Source organism: Equus przewalskii, chromosome 13 (genome assembly GCF_037783145.1).
Source record: "Equus przewalskii isolate Varuska chromosome 13, EquPr2, whole genome shotgun sequence".
In the NCBI taxonomy this organism is placed as follows: Eukaryota; Metazoa; Chordata; class Mammalia; order Perissodactyla; family Equidae; genus Equus; species Equus przewalskii.
Window position 1 is genome coordinate 37,601,816 of NC_091843.1, and position 20,656 is coordinate 37,622,471.

Sequence of the window (20,656 nt, forward strand, 5' to 3'; positions counted from 1 at the left end):
AAAAGGGCAGGCCAAAACGGTAGTCCTTGGGAACCCAGACTCACATCTGGCCCGGAAGCTTTACAAAGATGAGAAGAAGGGTTGTAAACCAGCTATAGACAAGGCCAAACAAATTTGGTTGCAAATTAAAGTATCTCAAAGCCCGCCAGGGTATGAGACAGGAGGGATGCTCAGGTTGGTAAAGAGGAAAATAAAACGGAATTCAATCGAAAGCCCCTGGGCAGCCAGTGAAGAAAACCACCAAGCTGTTTTGAAACGAAAAAATAAAGCCACTTTTGTTATTTCCCTGAAAGAGAAGTGATGTTGATAAATGCTGTTTTATGTACAGATAAGAAGCAAAACTAGGCCACACAGCAGTGAGGGTCAAAGACTACCAAAGATAAAAGGAACAGGAGAGGCCTAGCAAAAGGCTAACAGAGGCCGGAGAGAGAGAAAGGGCTACTGTCCCAGCTTGATAGTTTAATAAAAAGATTGGCCCCTGTCTCTTCTTGGACTCTCAGATGCCCACAAAATTAGCTCTCTAATGTAAAGGGTTATCTAAACTTAAAATGTAGGAGGAAAAAACCCCCAAAATATAGGAATACAAATTTATATTAAATATAAGAAACAGATGACTCTACAGACTATTCTTATTCCATTGAGCTCAATAGACTCAAAGATCTTGAAGAATTAGAGACCCATTTGGTTAAAACAAAATCACAATTTCAGGAAAGATTTCCTCATGACTTAAGTTACTGTGTCTGCCTTTGAGGTGCAAACCATGGAAAGTCTAGCTCAGTTTCAGGAGGAATTGACTGAGCTGTAAGTGAGCTTCACCAAGAAGACAGACTGTTCTAGAATATAATGTTGTTGCTCTTTTGGAACTTGTCATTCATAGAGTTTGCTGAGTGTTGTTTAATATATAAAAACCAGAAGTTTTATCTTAAGGATCTAGACTTTTGTGCAGAGGAGACAGTCTGTTTGAAATATTTGAAATTTTATTCTTTTTTGACATAAAATTATGGAGCATTCATAATCTATACCATGTTAGTATTCCTATAAGAGAAAATGAGTAAAACAGTATTTAGAAAGCAGTACTAGTAAATCTTCTTACAAGCTTTAGGTGTGTTTGATGTGTTTAAAAAGTTGATATTAACTCATAACCTGTAATCGTTAAATGTGTATGACTTAGTTGTTAAAATCCCACATTTTAAGATAGTCTTCTACAATTACAAACCCGTGTGCCCAGATTTTCTGTAGGCTTCACAAATCAGAGAAGTAGATAGAATGTGCAAGAGTCAAAGGATAAATAATATTATAAATATATTAGTTATATTACCTAATTAAAGCCATAATCTGTTAATACAGCTATGGATTTATTTCAAAAATTTAATTGAATATGTTACTAATAGTGTAGTTGTTGCATTTTCCGATGTTGCTAAAGTTATTAAAGTTCTTCACTTTCATAGAGTCCAGATTGAGCTGCCAGGCGCTGAAACTCTCCTTCAGGATTAAAAGCTTGTTTCACATTCAAGCCTCTCCCGTTAAGTGCTAAATACTTGCTGAAAGTTGGTCGAACACGTAACTGCTTAGGAGCTGGAAGAGTTTGGTTTGGACGGGCTGAAATAGATCAAATAAAAGTTAGTTCAGAAATCCTGTTCTAAACAAAAGGGTTGCACTAGGTATTCATTACTAGATAGGAAAGAAAAAAAATCAAAACTGATTATGTATAGGGAAAATCTCTCAGATTTTATACTCTGCTGGGATTTGTGTTTCTTATTAAATCTTCCTGGTTAAATTCTTTAGAACACCTGATATTACACTTTATAGCAGCGTGACATACCTGTAACATCTAGTCTCGTGTTACATGAGGTTACTCCAGCTTCGTTAACTGCAGACACAGTATACCACCCAGCATCTTTCTTGTTTACATCTTTTATCAGTAAGGTGACTCTTCCAGAGTTATCATGATATAAGCTGACAAGAAACAATTAAAAAATGAAAGTATAGGAATTAATTTTCCTATGAAAGTTTATTTATGATGCCTCTATCATACAGAGTCAGACTAATAAGAAAAAAAAGAAGCATTTGGAAATTCTGAGCCAGTATCTAGTCATTGCCAAATTGCTATTGGTTTTCTTGAATTAAACGTCCCTCCCAATCTTCTTTATATCATCTATGTCCTTGAGCCACATCTTTCTTTATTATAGTCAAAAGGTAAATCCTAGCCTACTTTATGTCTAAAATTTCTGATTAATGGGTTCTGGCTTAATGGGGTTTATTATATGTCTATATATGTTTTAAAAACCAGACAAATTGAGATCACAAATGCATGCCATTTATAATGCATTTCAAAGTATAACTGGATTCACCCAAGTAGACTATGGTTAAGTCTAGAAATACTTATCCTACCTGATTCGATCAGTATTGAAATGCACCATTTCATTGTTTCTTTTCCAGAAAAGCTTTGGTGGAGGTATAGCTGAGATTTGGCATTCTAGCTTCACGGACTCTCCCTCAAAAACTTTTTTGCTTTGTGGTTTGTAGATAAACATTGGTGCTCTTCTATGTTCTTTTGCTACATATTAATAAAAAAAAATTCAAGTATTTGAAATATTATAAAAAAGATTAAGTCAAACCAAAGTATTATGAAATTTGTATGTTGATATAAAAGTTTTTAAAAGTACTAACAGCAGGATTGGACTCTTCATATTTTAGCTTTAGTTAAAATAATATACAACATTATTGTATTATTATACCATTTAGAATTCTAAACAGTAATGTAATGATGCATTGAATTTATAATCATATTTTCTTCAAGGAGTTTGTCATATTCTTATTTATCATCTTATCTATAGGGAGGCAGCACGATTGGTGAAAAGAGTATCAGACAACTTTGATTCAAATTCTCTGTTTGCCCCACCAGCCATGCCAAATGAGAAGAATTTTGTCTAGTTTCTCCAAGGCTCAATTTTATCTATTGTAAAATAGCACCCAAGTAATAGTGACTGCTGTGCCTACTACACAAAATTATTGTGGGGATCAATTGAGATAATGAATGAAGAACTACTTTGTAAACTATAAAATAATATATGAATGTCAGTAATTATTATATCTTTACTTTTCTTCAAATACCTGAGGGAAAAGAGGAAATGATATTAAAACACTATAACCCTAGCTTTTCTAAAGGAGAAATGAGGAGACTACACAGAGGCCCACCAATGTCTCTTTCAGCTCTAACGTTATAGTATTTCTGGCACAAAAAGGATTTGCCCAAAGCTTAATCACTTGAATTTTTTTTTTTTGAGGAAGATTAGCCCTGAGCTAACTACTGCCAATCCTCCTGTTTTTGCTGAGGAAGACTGGCCCTGAGCTAACATCCATGCTCATGCTTCCTCTGCTTTATACGTGGGATGCCTACCACAGCATGGCTTTTTGCCAGACAGTGCCATGTCCGCATTTGGGATCCGAACTGATGAACCCTGGGCCACAGAGAAGCAGAACGTGCGAACTTAACCGCTGTGCCACTGGGCTGGCCCCTTGAATTTTTTTTTATTTCCAGATCACTGGTTTTTCCCTTAGAGTGAGGCCCCTTATTATAGAATAATCTTAAAGATTTTTCATTGATCTGGGTAGAATACAAACTCAAGAAAATTGTCCATCCTTTAAATTGATCAAGCTTTTATATAATAAAGAGTGAATTATAGCACAATATTTCTTGTGCAATATACCATGGCTTAAATCATTACAAATGTGATATATTTAAAGCACTTAAATTGTAATATTTTAAAACAGGACATCAGTTTTATGAGAACTGCCTTCCTAGAGACAGATTTGAGACCTGAGTTTTGCCATATCTGTTTTCTAAAGCAAGAAGGCATATTTTTGTTGTAGTTAGAGACTAGTTTCCTAGTAACGAGAACATAGTCTGAGGCTAAAGGTTGACATTTATTCCTCAGTTTTAAACTATGCATGATTATGACAATTCTGTGAAAATGTGGGTCAGATTGATTATTTTAGACTGTAGACCAGAGAAATCATTAAGATTTTTCACTTTAAGACCTTTTAGTTACATCTAGAAATGTTTATACTGCCTTATTTGGTATGTCTGAAATTGTACCATTTCTTTATTTTCTTTCCAGAAAAGCTTTGATGGTAGGTCTGTCATTCTAGTTTCACTGAGTTTCCCTCAACACCACCATCCCCCCACCCCCCGCCATGGCTTTTCAATAAAAATTGGCATTCTACTGGGTTGTATAGTATAGATATTAATCTTAAATATGAAGTCCTCTGGGGTTTTCTTTTTTAATGCAGGATGTTAAGGGACTCTCTAGGATCTCTTTGAATGCTTACCCAGGACGTCCAGCTGCACAGTAAAGGTGGCTTCTCCTGCTCTGTTCCTGGCAACACAGGCATAAGCCCCTGCATCTGAGGCTCTCACAACTTCAAAGATGAGTGAATGAAAACCCTTTTCAGACACTATCATTTTGTGAAAATCGTCTGATTGAACTGGTCTTCCATTTAGATACCATGACACATCAGGAGCTGGCAGTCCGCTCACCTAGAAATGAAAACACAAGGAGATGATATAAGTTAAAATAATAGCATCACTGGGACCCAATTGTCCATTTATGAATTTTAACAATTCCAGTTTCTGAGTGGGTTTGTGATTGAAAATGCAAAGCAAGAGCTTAGAAAGATACTTGCTTTCAATAATTTTTACCAAAACAGTGGAAATTAAAACCCTTGAAATTAATACAGTATTTTCAGACTATCTCAAACTACATCTAGCTCTTTCATATGCAACCTCAGGCTCTTTAAGATCTCTTAATTACTTATATAATTAATATTTAGAACATTATGTTGTATTGGTCTCCACAAAGAATGTGGAAGTCATATGGCTTTTCTGGCTAATGGTGACTGCAAATGAAGTCCCAGAGGCACATATATGTGAGGCTTGCTGATCTGTTGAATAACCTTTTCTAAACAGTGTTCTCAAGCTGTAGTTCTGGTATACAAATGGCAGTTTAAGTGTTTTTATGTAAGCCTTAACAATTAAATCCATGCACTGCCTTTCATTCATAATGAATTCGGGAAAACATTTTCTAAGAAAAAGTTCTCCAAAATGAGGGTAATAAAAATGTAGGCCTTTCTAGCCCGAAAAATTCTTCTAGGGCAAGAGAAAGGAGGGTTGATTGAATTTCTTATTGGAGGAGAATTAAAGAGGCATTCTGCGTTAGAAATCCTATTATGATAGCTTCACTTATATAGAGTATTTATTAGGTTGTAGGCACTATTGTGAGTACCTTATGCCTATTTACTCAGTTAATCCTCAAACAACTTTATGAGTTAGGTACATTTGTTATTCTTGTTTTGCAGATGAGAAAAGCACAGGATAGGGGGCTGCCCCCGTGGCCAAGCGGTTAAGTTCACGCGCTCTGTGGCGGCCCAGGGTTTTGCCGGTTCGGATCCTGAGTGCAGACGTGGCACCGCTGGTCAGGCTGTGCTGAGGTGACGTCCCACATAGCACAACCAGAGGCACTCACAACTAGAACATACAACTATGTGCTAGGGGGCTTTGGGGCGAAGAAGAAGAAGAAGAAGAAGAAAAAAAAAGATTGCAAACAGATGTTAGTTCAGGTGCCAATCTTTAAAAAAAAATAGAAAAGAAAAGGAAAGCACAGGGTAAGTGACTTGTCTGAGGTTACACAGCTGGAAAGTAGCAGAGCCAGGATCCAAATCCAGGTAAGCTTGGCTCTAGAATTGGTGTTCTTCTCCACTGTACGTGCTGCTTCTCAAGCTGTGGAGCAAGCTATGAAGAGGAAGAGCACATTTTTCAAAACTTAGTATCACATTGTTAATTTTCCTCCAGTACTTTTGAACTCTTCTCTTACTTTGAAGTCCATTCTGCAGAATCTTCCTTCGTCAATTGACATGTTTTCTGGCACTTGAATGAAACGAGGTGGGTAAAACTTCTCCTGGATTGCATCCTGATCATTCACATCTCCCCTTGAAGGTGATCTGCTTCTGCAAAAATAGTTTAATCATCACCGTGCGGAAAAATTATCATTGCTCTTCCTTTCACACAGATATAGTTTAGTCATCACCATGCGGAAAATTATCATTGCTCTTCCTTTCACACAGATATGGTTTAGTCATCAAATTTAAAATCCTAGAGTGGGTTTGATCTGATAGTGTAATAACAATGGAGAGAGGCTATATTTAGCTGTGGTATATTTGATGACTGGTAGAAATGGTAGCAATTTAGAAACATCTGGCCCAAATTATACATCTTTGTTTCCTTTTTACAGTGCAACGAATTAATGAAGAAGCTGATCTGTTAAAATGCAGAGTACCCCATGGACAATTCTTATCATGTGCAAAGATTGTATAATAAGAATTGGGTTTCCATTGTCATAGGAAACTTGTGTAACATGGAAACATGGTCCTGGCTTATTTGACCAAAACATTTTAAAAACTTCCTCCGAGATAGGTCTGATGATTAACAGATAAAAATTTTGATCATGATGTTGGACATTAGAAAATTCACATTGTTCTTTATAAAAGTTATGTAGGAAACTTGAGGGCTTTCGAAATAGTACACTTTTAAACGGAAAACATTTTACATAGCAAAATATATGTCTTTAAAATTAAAAAATTTTTACCTCACTTGTGATGTAGGAACTTGTAGTCGTGCGTGTTCTGAATTGTGCTGCTCGAATTTAAAACAAAATGATAATGTTAATATGCAATTGTTAGGTTGAAATGAAGCAGACTTAAGTAGTTGTAGTTGAAAGGAACAATTCTATGTTGGCTGTATTTGTACAATTGTGGTTAGTTCTACTAACCTTCTAATACTCCAGCAAGAAATCCTCAGAATTAATAAGACTGTTCAACAGACATGATTTATGAAAATTAGCTAGACTTCGAATTGATAGTGGTTCATTTTTCAGATTACTCTTTTACAACAAAGGATGATATGACCCCCTGGTGTGTTTGAAATGGGAGCACACAGTACAGATTGTCCTTTCGTAAAACAGGAATAGACATGAAGTCACTTGTGTTGGCAGTAGATACAGGGTATTATGCCTACTGCTCAAAAGTGGCACCAACAGCAGTAAACACATATTAGACTGGAAAATACTTCTCTTTTTAGCTCATGGTACAAAATCCTAACGCACACCATGGAAGATATGTGCAGAGCTATGAAAAGGCTTTGAAAAACAACACTAATTACTTCCCGCTTAATAAGCGTATATTTAATTTAAACAAAGATCTTTTTAGGATTTATATCTATATATAGAAAATTATTTCTCTGAGAATAAAATCAGGAATTGATTAAAATTCTAATAGAATCAACTGATTAAATATTTAGTGCCTATTTTGTATATTTCACTGTGCTTGACATAGTGGGAGATACAAAGGAGTGGAAAATATAGTCCCTACCCAAATATCTGAAAAACATCTGTGTAGCAACACAGCAAAGCAATACAAATAATTTATTTGGGGATGAATATATTTAATGTATTTTGTCATTTTGAAACAAAATTCTTACAATTCTGTAACAATTTCTGGCTAGCTTTAAGGTTCTCTAAGCAAAATGTCAAAACAACAATTCAGAGATCAAAGAAATCAACTAATTTTTTGGTAAAAAAAATAATCCACTTAAACTCGAAATACCCAAATTAAATTTTTGACTTTTTCTTCATATTCACAGATGTGATATTTCCATTATACCTAGTTTGATGACATTTTGTATTATTTAAATAGAATGTTTGAAGTGTACAAAAAAATGTAAGATTTTTTTCTCTCCTTTCATAATGATAAGTTTGGCTGCTACTTCTTTTCCTGGTGCTGTCACCTTCATTTTAAAGTTTTTAAAGAATGGATGAGAAAAACAACACATCCTTGCCCTTGAAATCATACACTGTGAATTTATAAGATAAACTGTCATCAATATAACATTGTTTTGAGTTATTTCTACTAAAAAAAGATAGATTTGTGTTTTATTCTTGCTGTAATCTCCAGAGCCCAGCACATAGTAGGTGCTCCATGTAAATTGGTTAAATGAATGAGCATGTGAACTGTGCAGTAGCCAAAAAGAGATTTAATTTCTATTTTGAATTTCTAGCTACTTGCTCTGTGAGACCCTGCTTCATCCCTTTTAGTAGGTCTAGTCGTGTTGAGCTGATACAAAAATCTTATTTTCAGCTTCCTTACTTAGAAGCTTGGAATTCTTGAGTGCCCAGTTTCATTCCTTTGGCTCCTAGTTTCTTGTGGACTAGGACTGGTGTTTTGACTTTTGTGACACTTCACATGCAGATATCAGAACCATCAGAAAATGGGGTAAAATTAAAAATTATATATATATATTTTTTGGTTCATCATGGCTGATGGAATATGGAAGTGATTGACTTTTGCTTCAAATGCTATTTATAAGCACTTAGAAAAGCAGACATTTTTAAATAAAAAATGCTCCAGTTAGATAAATATTATTTTAATTTACCTGTGGTGAATCTTGTGCTTCACTGTCATTTTGAGCTTGAAACACCGCAGCTGCATTCTGTGGTCCTAGCAATCTGCGAGCCATCTTCTCCTCGTATGTTAGCCGCTTTAAAGAAGTAAGTTATTAAGGAGATCGTATTGAGATTTAATAAGAGTTGTTTGTATAGCTTTACCTTAAAACCACCAAGAATTACACTAAAGATGTACAGTTCTGTGTATTGAATTACAGTTAGATACTGTGTTTTGGAAAAGCACATTATTTCATTTAAAGCATTTTCCTTCCATTCTAGTGCCACTTCCCGCATCTATAATATTCATTTCTGTTTTCTTTTTCTCCTGGGAAAGGCAGGCATGATCACCCTTAATAAGTCTCTCCCAAGTGAAGGGAAATTCTTTCGCTTCCTCCTTGTTCTGCATGTTCCCATCAGTTCTGTCTTTGAATATAGTCTGCATGTCCTCACATTCAGAAATAATTTTTATTAAATGAGCACTGAATTTTTGCCTTACTAACTTCTGGTTGAAGGCAGTGCAACTGGTATGTTAAATTTGGATTAAAGGCATATAGTACTGTTTCAAAGATAAATGACTAATACAATCTGTACAGTAAGTGTTACATAATGAGAATTATAGCTATTTGTCCATCAATAATATACACCAAAGTACACGAAGAAGTCAGGTTGACAGTATTTCCTATTAGTTATTTGGTCATCAGGCATGTTTTATGAGATGGTAATGATTAAAACAGAAAATTTTCATCAAATCATTCAGATTGATTTTTCCTTTGCTTCATTCTTGTACTACTGAAAACCAAGAGGTGATATCATGCAGAGAAATAATGGAATAGGACCCAATATTCTCCTCTTTTTAGATAATCCTATCCCTTGCTGGTGGTGAGACAGAAAGAACTTTCTTATTGAGATTAGATTTTATAGTTTAATAGGCTTTTTGTACAAAACAGAAATCTTGCTCACTTGATTTCCGTTATGAAGAAGGCTGTCCTTGCACTTCAGCTTTCTCTCCAAATCTTGAATCAGAGCTTCCTTTGATCCTTGGATTTCATGGTCAGGAGTCCTTGGTATGGGCTTAGCATTCGCACTTTGGGATGGCTTAGCATTTACAGGTTGGCCAAATGAAGGTTGTTGATAGCTTTAACAAGAATAAAACAAAGATCTTTAAGATGTGGGATATAAAAGAGAGTTGGCCTCATTTTGTCAGTTGCCTTTAGATAGGTTGAATTTACAACTTAATACTATTAGTGTTATTAAAAACACCAATTGCCCTAATGACAGTCAAGAAGGATTTTATAATAATGGTTACTAGCTTTTTTCTTTTCTTGGCAAATGAAAATTAAGTGGCAAGAGGAACAATTTAGATTAGACATGAGGAGGATGTCCTTCCTTGAAGATCTTGCCTAAAGAAGTGAGAGTAAGTCTAGTTACTGGCAGCTTGAGAGCTCTTCCAATCTTCCAACTGAATTTAATAAGTTTGGTTGATGAGTGGATATTAAGCAGTGGTGTGCTAGAGCTGACTCATCTGGGCTTGAGAGAGCTGATGTTTAGCATCTCTTCTCAACTCCCTGTGATCTCATGTTAATAGTTTGAAATTGGTGGTGGTAGGAGTATCTACACCAGGGAAACTGGTAAATCCCACAAATCATGGCTCCTTCCTCCAGAGCTGATTGTCAAACATTTACCAGCATAACCAGTGGTATTTAGTGAATATTCTATTGTTTTGAATAAAGTCTATGGTTCACATAGTCTCTGGCTTTCCTATTAATTCCAATTCCTATTAATTTCATATTCTAGAAAATCCAAGTATGGCACTATGTAGCAAATAGCTTCTCCAGTAATGACAGTTTCTTCAACATTGCTAAAGTGATTTTTAGAGAAAGAAAAGGATGATTAGAGGAAGAAGGAGAAAGAAATGTAAACTGAAAAAAAAGAGGTTGGGAAAAAAGCAAATCTGAATAGCAGTTGAAAAGTTTGGTTTAATCCTTATTTCAAGTTTTGATCCTAAATTTTCTTCTAAGCTGTTCTTGCCCCTCCTAGTGTTCCCCTGTTGATTCTGATAGAGGGCAGGGGTGGTATTTAGGGAGTCTTGTATTATCAGATCTGTCAGGTAGCTCACACTTTCACAGTGCTTTGTTTAGATTTCACCTATTCATTTATGACCCTGCAGGTGCTAGCTTATATCTATTTAATGTGGGAAAACTGGCCACTGCCCTCAATGAATATTTTACCATTATCATAAGAAATGTTCTCCAGTAATCCAGATGAGGCAACCTTGGTCTGTTCTCTGACATGTTCCTGTTCAAATATTCTCAAGGACCATTAAAAGAACTTGTAAGCTAAGTGGAAAGGTATCTCCTCTGAGTGTAGCCAGAGTTTTAATTTTTGCAGGCTTTGGGGATTTGGTTAATAATCTCTAGATTGTAAATATACTGAAGGAAAAAAGACGTCTTGTTACTCACCAATGTGTCATTTATATCCACTAACACAAAGCCTGGGTCTAGGTGATACTTACTATCAGTAGAATGGATGAATGTTTTCCACTGTACATATTCAGGATGCTCTGTATTGAAAGTTGATGATACACATTTCCCCTCCTTACATATCAGAGCTTCAGGGTTGTCTATATTAATTCTTAACTAAAGTCTGATTTGCTAGTTAAGTAAATAGCCACACCAAGTGTTTAAATAGTCAGGTTTTTTCCTTTTTTTTGAAGATCGAATTCCCAGGTTAAAGTGTTAAAATTCCTTTGGTCTTAACTCTCCTATTTCTCTAACTGTGAAATTATAATAACCTATGTTTTTTAATGCTAACTTACCATCTTTATAAAAGTCACACATGTTTGTTAAAGTGAATTAGCATTAAATAATTCTGTTTTCAGGCTGTCATAATACAATGTAATATAGCTGAGAAATCCAGAAGGATTATCAAAACCAAGCCTGAGAATCACTGATGTATATGTAACCTCAGTCACTGTATTCATCGAATATCCCCATTATTATCAGTTTAGATGTCTTAAGTGTTGGGACTTGATAGCTGCTCATATTATAAACTAATATTATACTTGCACATTGCTTTATCTCTTTTTTTTCTACTATTAATCACCCAGATCCTTAATTGTGTTAGAGATCAGAAAACTGAATCACTGAGCAGATAAGATAAACTTGCTGATTGTCACACAGCAAGCTTTCAGAAAGGAATAATTAGAATTAAAGAGTTCCTCTCAATTTCCAGTCTATGGTTTGATCAACTGAATAAAACGTTTGCTAAAGGGTTTCCTACTGATGAAAAGTTAAATAAAGCTTTCAAACTTCTCTAGGTCAGAATTCAAGGGATTATTTTAGAAGACAGGGCAAACTTAAGCCCATCATAACAATGAGGGAGTTGTGCACAAATGTTCAAAGGGCCAGAGCTTTCCACCCTGTGCAGTTGGACACTGAATGCGTATCAAGTGGCTGTGGGAAGATTAAAAGAGTTATCTGTGGTTGCTGAAAATGGAACAGCTAAAGCTGGATCTTTGATCTCTGGTTTGGGGACCTCCTATGCTTTGTTTCTTATCCTCTCCATTTTTGCCTTTCTTCCTTTCTTGTTAGTTCTGTGCACAGAGCTAGGTTGAGCCTCGGTAATACATATTCGATGGCTTTCTTTTCTGGGCAAGAATTTGGAATAGAATTGAAAGATTTTACTAAGGAAAATATTATAGTCAGAAAAGGTTATTTCAGGTTTTAAAATGCTCATGTAGGAAATTTAGAAATAATTGAAAGCTAAATGGAAAAAGGTCGTCTAGGTAAAATGTAACCAAGAAGAAGCTATAATGTGTGATAATGACTATAATGGGAATTTGGGAGGGAAGAGAAAGAGAGAGCTCTTAATTCTTAAAGGCATCTTTTAAAAATAGGTCAAACCTATGAGAATGCCATTTTTGTAGGTCAGAAATAATTGACTATCAGCCATTTCAAACGGTTCACGCCAGTATCTGTAGGATTCTAACAAATGTTTTTGGCTTTCCTGATTTTTATTTTTAAAAATGTTGAAAAGGTTTCTTTGCAAGTTGAATTGCTTTAGTCAGTTCAACTAGATTTCTGGAGTTGTCACCAACAATAGGAATCTCTAGAAAAATTAGCCTCTAGAGAAGACTGAGAGAAATTAACAAGAATTTCAGCAAATCTGTTGATAAGCATGCAACAAACAAAACATATTCCATCAGACAATTTTTCAGATGCCCTCTGATTTAATTCTCTGATGTTCCAGCCAGCCAAGGAATAGGAAAATTGATAGTCCTAAGTTTGCATAAGCACAAAGTATTCAGTTCATGTTTTAAAAAAAGCACAACACTATGTCCTTCTTCATATCAGGTTCTCCTAGGACAGTTTTAGGGCTGTGGAAATAGTCCATGCTTGCATAAGGCTGCAGGTATTCTTCTCTGTATTTCCATCAGCCTAACCAGTTTGAACAAGGTGTGGTCTTGATTACCTAAAGAAACCTTAAGGTCATAAGCCTTTGTCTGATCAAGTCCTTCTTCTGATCATAGTAGGGAAAACTCATAAACTTGAGTGTCTGAATCCCAGATTTTCTTTTTAGCTAAGTGGAAATTCAGGATCAGAGAGGAAAATAGATAGGAAGAAAAGACTAAGACTGAGAAGAAACTTAATAGCCTCTGCTTATGTGAGAGGAAATCCTAGCTTAAGAAGAGCAGACAGGTGTTCATCTCAGCTGAGCCCAGAACGAGAGCCATTAAATTTACAGCATGAGGAACTTAACTTAGAACTGGGGGAATAGTTCATTATTCTTGTGTGTGTTGGAAATGATTTTGTTTTCCCAGGTGGAAAATAATAGGTAAGTAATTTTATGGTGTATAGGTGATTTGGGTCCAGCTCAGCCTGGACACTGGAGAATGGGTCAGATGACCTCTTATTGTCAGTCAAGGTGTTCCAGGAGAATTAGGGAATAAGACCTTGAGGTTACATTGCCTTTTTAGATGGTGAAGAAAGAACTATAGCATACCCCCTACACTCCTCAGATATAAGGTCTCTGTATATGCAGTATATATCCAGATACATATATTTTAAAAACTCACTTACTTGGAGTCCACAGTGGAAGGGATTTTACTGCTACTGTAATCAGGCTGTGATGGTAATATGGAGCTGAGGAAGCTGGCTGGGGACTGGTTATAAGTGGCTGTAACCCTTTGGCCTGGATTGGAGCCAGCAAGCTGCTGGGAAGAAGCAGGGAAAGCAGAGGAGGACATGGTGATATGAGAGCTCATTGTTGAGGAGGCAGAAAATCTTTGCTCTGTGCACTGGCGGGGCTGGATGATAATGGAAGACTGTTTGGTCTGGCTAGAGTAGCTGGAGGTTTCCGGTCCAGGAGGCTGCAGTCTGGAGCCACATGGGTTTTGGGATTGGATGAAGTGCTTTGGACGTTCGTAATTAAACATGCTTAGCTGGTGTACAGAAGAGGAAGGCAATTTATTACTATAGTGATTTGCTCCTGGAGGGGTGGGGTCCTGAATTTGGGGCTGCAAGCCTGGAATTACAGAAGGTCGCAAGGAATCAGAAGCAACCTTGGTCTGTCCCTCCTTGTTGAGATCCTGGGAATACTGTGCTCCTGGCTTTGATGGAGTGTCCTTCTCTTGAAGAATATTGTTCCTTCAAAAGGAGAAAATGATTCAGTTACAATATTTGCGTAAAAAGCAGTACTGTTTATTTAACATCTTTAGGAACTGATGTGCTTTTTTTTTTTTTTAATCTTATGTGCTTTCAAGGTCACCTTAAGGTGAAACTATCCTAGCTTGTAGACGTCCCCTTCCTTTATCTCTGTCTTTGCACAAATGGCTTAACCCCTACGAATAAGAAAAAAGTATTCATTGACGTTTGTTTGCCTCTGGGTGATTCTTAAAGCATGCCCAGGGGCTTCAAGATGTAGGAGCACAAAGTTTGAGTTTGCCAAGTGGTTATTTATGGAAAGAAATTGTATGATGTTGCTCAATGTGAGAATTTTATGGTCTTATGATTAACTTTTGCCCAGAGGCTACAGTTTCATTAACCACAGAAATTTAGTGACTTAAAATTACCAGCAGTTAAATGTATAACGTCAGCTTTCATTCAGTCCAAATTCTTCCCATTGCTCATCAAAACAGATCAACAGCTCTTCTGATACACCAGTTAATTCATGTCCTGGTGATTTGTGATGAATGACGTCTGGGTAAATCAAGGGAGCAATATGCTTCTTTTGTAAAGAACATTACTTTAATGTTCATATTTACTCCTTCACCCTTTCACAATTTCACAAAGTAGAGTGAACATCTATAATTCACTGTCAACTTTGGGTGGATTTTTTGCCTTAAAATTCAACGCCTCTTTTTCTCCCCTTGTGTCCAGATTGACCATAGTACCAAACTAGATGATAAAGAAATGTACTGTGTGTATGTCTCTCTGTGTGTATGTAATGTATGTTACTGATTGTATTCCAGAGCCATTTGTAAATTTTTTCGGTTATTTTTAGATTATACTATCTAGTTATTGTTCTGGATATTCTAATTATTTATAGAGTTTTACTTTTTTATTATTTTTACCTGTTTAATATGTATTTTAGACTAATCTTAAAATTCTTTCAGCTCTTCTCTTACTTTTTCTTGTGCAATAGCAAAATGTACAGAAGGAAGTAAGGCAACTACGAAGCTAGTCTGTACCTTACCAAGAAAGAGTGACTGCTATTTCTCGTACGTATCTCTGCATTGGTGCTCTTGACTTCCTACAGTAGATTCTCATTTTTCCTTAGATGAATCATTTGCCACAAAAATCAACCTTGAAGGATTTTATTTGCCGCTGATTTCTTCCATTAGTATGGTAAATCTAAGCAGGGCTACATTCAGACATTATACACCAAGACTAGCCCTACAAATTGTGGTAGCATTAATTTCATCTTTACTCAAAATATCAGGTAATTTAGTTAAAAATACATTTAGTTTGTTTCACATAGTAGAAACCAACACTGAAATAATGATAAATCAGACTTTTAACTGGTAAAATTAACCAAATTGTTTGTCATCATTGAAACAAAGTCTTATAATTATTTAATTTCCTATCTTGAACAAAGTATCATTTTTAATGACAATTTTCCAGACCAAACAACTTCAACCTAAGGTTGTGCATGTGGTTTAGAGCTAAATTAAAACTAGAAGTCTTAGGAAAGAACAAAAATGCAATTAAACAGCCAAGAGAAAGACTCTATTGAAAAAGAACACTTAAAAAGTCATATATTCCTTAATTTCAAGTTTATGAACACAAGCACTTTCAGCTACAGTGTATTTTAGTAATTAACTATATTAAGCCTTTAAGTTGTTGGGGAAAAACATCCTGAAGGAGGCTTTAATTAGATCTTCTCAAAAAAAGACTCTATTTCAAGGCAAGTAGTTTTGTAGTTATGGGTTTATTCATTCAATCGCAGAATTAAATCCAGAGTTTGGTTCCTAAATTCCTTTGCGGGCAGGCATATTATTCAGATTCATTTCAAATAGCAAGGAATAAACTATAACAAATAGCCAGTGGATATTTTCCAAAAAGTTCCTTATTTTTCTTTACATATATTTTTAGAATTCAACTGTCTTGTACATTTTGGTACTGGCTCACATAGTTAACAATTACTGTTATTTTTTAAAGCTCAATTAAAAATATCTTCTTTCAAAAGATTCATTTTATTCATGTCTACATATAATTTTATACAGATGTTGACACAGGTAACTCTGAAAGGCTTTTCTTCATGTTTGTAGTTACCGTTCAACAATTCAATTCTGTAATAGATTCTATTACATGACGGTATCATTTTATTCTAAATAATGTTAAACAAATTTCAAAGACTTTATAAATAAGATACTTTTCAGTCTCTTATTTTAACAATCTTAACATTATTTTTCTATCTCTTATATAGCACAGACTTACACAAAAGATTGATTGAGGGTATTTTGAAGCTGTAGGATATTACCACAATTACAGCCAGACCAAGTGTCCCTTTTCAAGGAAAAATGATGATTTAAAAATAATGACATGCACCTATCTTTCCTTCTACTCTTTCTATAATGCCTTCTAGTTTCAGTGGAATGAATAAGTTACTTTCTGTTCGAATCTTTGCATAATACCATTATGATATTGTGGCTTTCAAACTTTTTATCTGAAGATCATTTTTGCACACACTTCTCTGATTTGGACAAAAACAAAAACAAAAACAAAACTCAAAACTGTAGCAGGAATAAAGAAGGGACTTACCCGTAGTTCCAGAGGGTGCCAGCTGGGTTTAGCCCACTATTGAAGAGAAGGAAGAGGCACCCCCTTCCCTCACCGACTAATCTAGTGGCTCTGTGCTTAGTATTATAGCACCACTGACTTTTATCAGCTGCCAAACAGTGACATCTGATGTGCTTGCCTGTTCATCTACCTATGCCGGCGTGTCAAAGTAAGAGTCCACAATCTAAACAATATCTCAGATGTCTTAGCGATATTTAAGGCGTGGGATTACATGAGCTTCTCTTGCAAGCCTCCTTATTCTAGTTGTAAATTTTGACTATGAGCTTTAGCAGTTTCATGTAAGGGGAAGAACAATGAATTGGGAAATGGGAAAAAGTATAAAGAAAACTCAATTTCTTTATTGTGGTGGGGGCTTGAATCTTTTCTGTTGAAGAAAGAAGGACTAAAAGGGAAATAGTATTCTAGGACTGGCATTTTATCTAGTAAGACATCTCGAGAAATAAGCCCAGTGATGGATGGGCTCCAAATTGAGTTGCATTGGATAGTTGTTCATCTGAAGGTTTTTTTTTCTCTTTCCAAATGGGAGTGAGAGCGGAGTGGGGTTCAAGCAGTTTGTTTCAAGAGAGGGGGTGTGGTCTGGGTGGAGGCAGGAGAGCAGAGTGATGGTAACTGTTACTGGGAAGATGGGGAGGTGGAAAAACATGATTTGTTTTTTAGCAAGTTTTCTAAATCTGCATGGCCTATGCCTCCTTGACCTTTTACTTTTATTTCAAAGGAGTTTTGAAACACTTAAGAAACTATCAAACAAATAAACAGCATATACAATTGGGGCTCTGTACTGTCACCTCTCTTTCCTTCATCTCCCTTACTTCTAACAGTTATACAGTTATCTTCCTTTTTTCACCAAGGAGACTCTCTTGGCATTTAGGTTTCCATTTTTATGCAGGGATGTAAATAATTACAGAGGAAGAAACCTTCAAATCAACAAAAGAGGTGGTGGAGAGGGGTAGGTGGCATGAAGATCAGGCCAATAGAGAGGAATTATCCCCATTTAGTGGCTTCAATTTTAGTATGGTTCTATTGTTTAAAGCATATTTATTCCCTTCCCTCATGATACTGCAGTCTTGATTTAATTACGATGTACATTAGGGCCCAAAAAATACATATTTGAGTACATATGAGTCATATAAAATTCTTCCCAGCTGACCATGTAGTGGTACCTTCCTTTGGTGTTCAGAGAAAGTCGGATAATCACTGCCTGGGCACACAGCCATTACTTAGTAGAAAAAGCATACTAGACTTGATGAGTAGGTGTTTGCCTACACAGTCTCATTTCAGGAATCTCCCAAAATATTTCTCCACATCTGCTCACTGATATTTCAGGTTCCATTAATAGGGACAATGCCTTTCAATCCAAATTAGAGAGACTTAAAATGTAAATGCAAGTGACATAATACAAATAATAAGAATGGCCAACACGTAAAGCATTTACTATGACTAATGCACTATTCTAAGCACTTGAAATGTGGAATATGTGACTGATATTTGGTTCGTCCCAAGAACAGGGTTTGATTTGGGCAAGGAAGAGGAGATCCTAGATTTGAGGTCTCTTAGTACCTAGAAGTTTGAGATATACCATGCTGATCAAGTAGGGAAGATGCCCACGACAAACTAGTAAATACTCGGTTTTGTCTAGGGCAGGTTCTAACCATACTACAGTTGAGGAAGAATTGTAGTTTCATTTCCTCTTTATCCTTTAAGCGTAGCCTCTTTTTTTCCTTAGGTCTTTGTAAGATATAACATCAGTTACAGTGTGATATCTCCATGGTACCTCTAAGCTAAGCTTCTCCCTACAATAAGGGCATCAAGGGATGATTTAGGAAAAATAAGTTAGTCCTCTTTTATGACACCATTCTCAGAAGTTAAGGGTCTATATTTAATAATCTATTAGGAACCTGTTTTTCTCCTTTTTCTTTCTTTCTTTCTTTCTTTCTTTTTTTTTTTTGCTGAAGAAGATTTGCCCTGAGCTAACATCTGTGCCAATCTTCCTCTATTTTGTACGTGGGTCACTGCCACAGCATCGCTGACGATAGGTGGCGTAGATCTGCGCCTGGGAACTGAACCCAGGCCACCAAAGTGGAGTGCACCAAACTTAACCAATAGGGCATGGGGCTGGCCCCTGTTTTTCTACTTTTTAATGTTTGGTTGCTTTTTCGAATGGTGTTTTATGTTTCCTCAAAAATATAGCTATTTGAATGGTTTAATTGCTTATTTGAGAAAAATCATCCTAAAACTGAAAGAATCATTAAGATGTCAAGTGGGTGAACCATACTCCAACCTGCCCCCAAAGATAACTTTTTCCATTGTTTTCTTTAAATTATCAGTAAGGGCTCTCTGGTAAATCATTTTAATGCCTCACAAAGTATAGGTATCTTCCTGCTATTTCACTGAAACATTTTCTGCTACATGAAAGGAATCCCTTCTTGTCCCTTCATCAGTGGAAGGATAGCTATTTAACTGTCACTCATTCATTTCTTCTTCATATGTAGCCCCTGTTGTTTTTTAAAATGTAAACTATTTATGCTATTATAGAAATGGTGCTCTGAGCTTCTTCAAAAGTCAGAGGTCAAATGTGTGTGATGAAACTAATTTCTGCTATATCAACTGAGAAGGAACATGTCATATTGAGTATGAAAGCACTAAAAAGTGAAGAATGTTTTATTTATTTTTAAGTTATTCATAATTCACTATGATTACTGAAATTCTGCATAGACTTATCGTGAAAAGGAATCCCACTGTAGCATTTGTAATTTGAAATATCCATTCTAGCACTTGACTCAATCTTACATTCTTCTCCAGCAAGGAATAATAATGGCCACTCTACTGGGTTTGGAGTCAAACAGTAAAAATGATAGCATTTATTTGGTTAACATTCTACAACTTTCTGGATGCATTAACCTTTTTATTATATATTTTGGAGACCTGAGTGTACATGCCCACTCTATCACATCCTTGCTGTGTAGGCTTAGACAAGTTGCTTAAACTCTCTGAGCTATAATAATTAGCTGAAAAACAAAGATAGTACCCGTTTTACTAACTTAAATCAGAGGGTTACTAAGAGACTCAAATGAAACAGGAAATTGTAGAATGAACTATTATGTGATATGATACATCTCCTCAACTAGGCTGAATTTTTTTCTGAGTGAGGGACTGTTTATTATTTTTCTTGCTTAGGACAATGTAGCTCATAGTAGTATAACCCAATAATTTTCCCTACAGATGACTTTATCAATGAAAAAGATGGTAATCTCCTATGGAAGACACTGTATTATAAATTCAAGTTCCTCTTAAGTCCTAAAGACTCACTGCTAAACGCAGGTACTCATGGAGAAAAGTTTTAGTTATAAATATTGGCCATCTTCCCAAGGTAAGTCCAGCACAGAAACTGACAAACACATAGAATATGCTTAATACATAAATGTTTGTTGAATAAATTGCAGCCTTATCTATTGTCCCACACAGCCATTCTTCCTGGACCCCATGAGGAATTGTTACTTATAGGGGTAGCTACTGCCCAGGCAATTAGAGATCCCAGAAGCTAAAGAGGTTCCAGGAGACCAACTAAGAAATTAGTCATAGGCTCTTGTTGGAGGTATACTTATCCTGATTAAAAAAAAAAAACAATTCAGTGAAGTAATAGCTACTATTTATTGAATTCCTACTATGTACTTCACATACATTGTTTTAGGTCTGTTAGTTTCCAAGTCCAAACTCTTTCCCTCACTGTCTTCATTGCAAGAAACTCCTGGAGAAATACATATCCCGAGGTCAGGGAAGCGTGAGGAACCAGCTCAACACTAAGAGCCAATCATCTACAGTCCTTATTATTTGTAGAAAGAGGAGCTTCACATGGGTGACCTC

General features: G+C 35.8%; 1 protein-coding gene and 1 long non-coding RNA gene across 7 annotated transcripts in view; one reads left to right on the plus strand and one right to left on the minus strand.

Annotated features, from left to right (window-relative positions):
* Window positions 1-957: 957 nt before the first annotated feature.
* On the minus strand, window positions 958-17,207 carry MYOT (myotilin). 5 transcript variants are annotated; one of them, XM_008513812.2, is made up of 11 exons: window positions 16,757-16,889; window positions 14,056-14,140; window positions 13,574-13,704; window positions 9,456-9,630; window positions 8,486-8,590; window positions 6,645-6,691; window positions 5,874-6,006; window positions 4,333-4,540; window positions 2,392-2,557; window positions 1,823-1,956; window positions 958-1,599 (listed from the first exon to the last, which is right to left on the minus strand). In XM_008513812.2, exons 5-11 carry the CDS (start codon window positions 8,567-8,569, stop codon window positions 1,427-1,429), a joined length of 945 nt encoding a protein of 314 aa, XP_008512034.2. In that variant the 5' UTR covers window positions 8,570-8,590; window positions 9,456-9,630; window positions 13,574-13,704; window positions 14,056-14,140; window positions 16,757-16,889; the 3' UTR covers window positions 958-1,426. The 5 variants fall into 5 exon arrangements, with proteins under 5 accessions (XP_008512034.2, XP_008512035.2, XP_070427027.1 ...); XM_008513813.2 differs by lacking the exon at window positions 13,574-13,704 and having other exon boundaries at window positions 16,757-17,204; XM_070570926.1 differs by lacking the exon at window positions 14,056-14,140 and having other exon boundaries at window positions 16,757-16,964.
* LOC139075306 (uncharacterized) overlaps window positions 4,294-20,656 on the plus strand; it is a 32,861-nt gene continuing 16,498 nt past the window's right edge. Inside the window, exons 1-2 of one of the 2 annotated variants that reach the window (XR_011525564.1) lie at window positions 4,294-5,490; window positions 20,015-20,162. This is a non-coding gene — a long non-coding RNA (uncharacterized lncRNA). Of the gene's footprint in view, window positions 5,491-13,651; window positions 15,214-20,014; window positions 20,163-20,656 lie in introns of those variants that run through there. The other variant, XR_011525563.1, reaches the window with a different exon arrangement.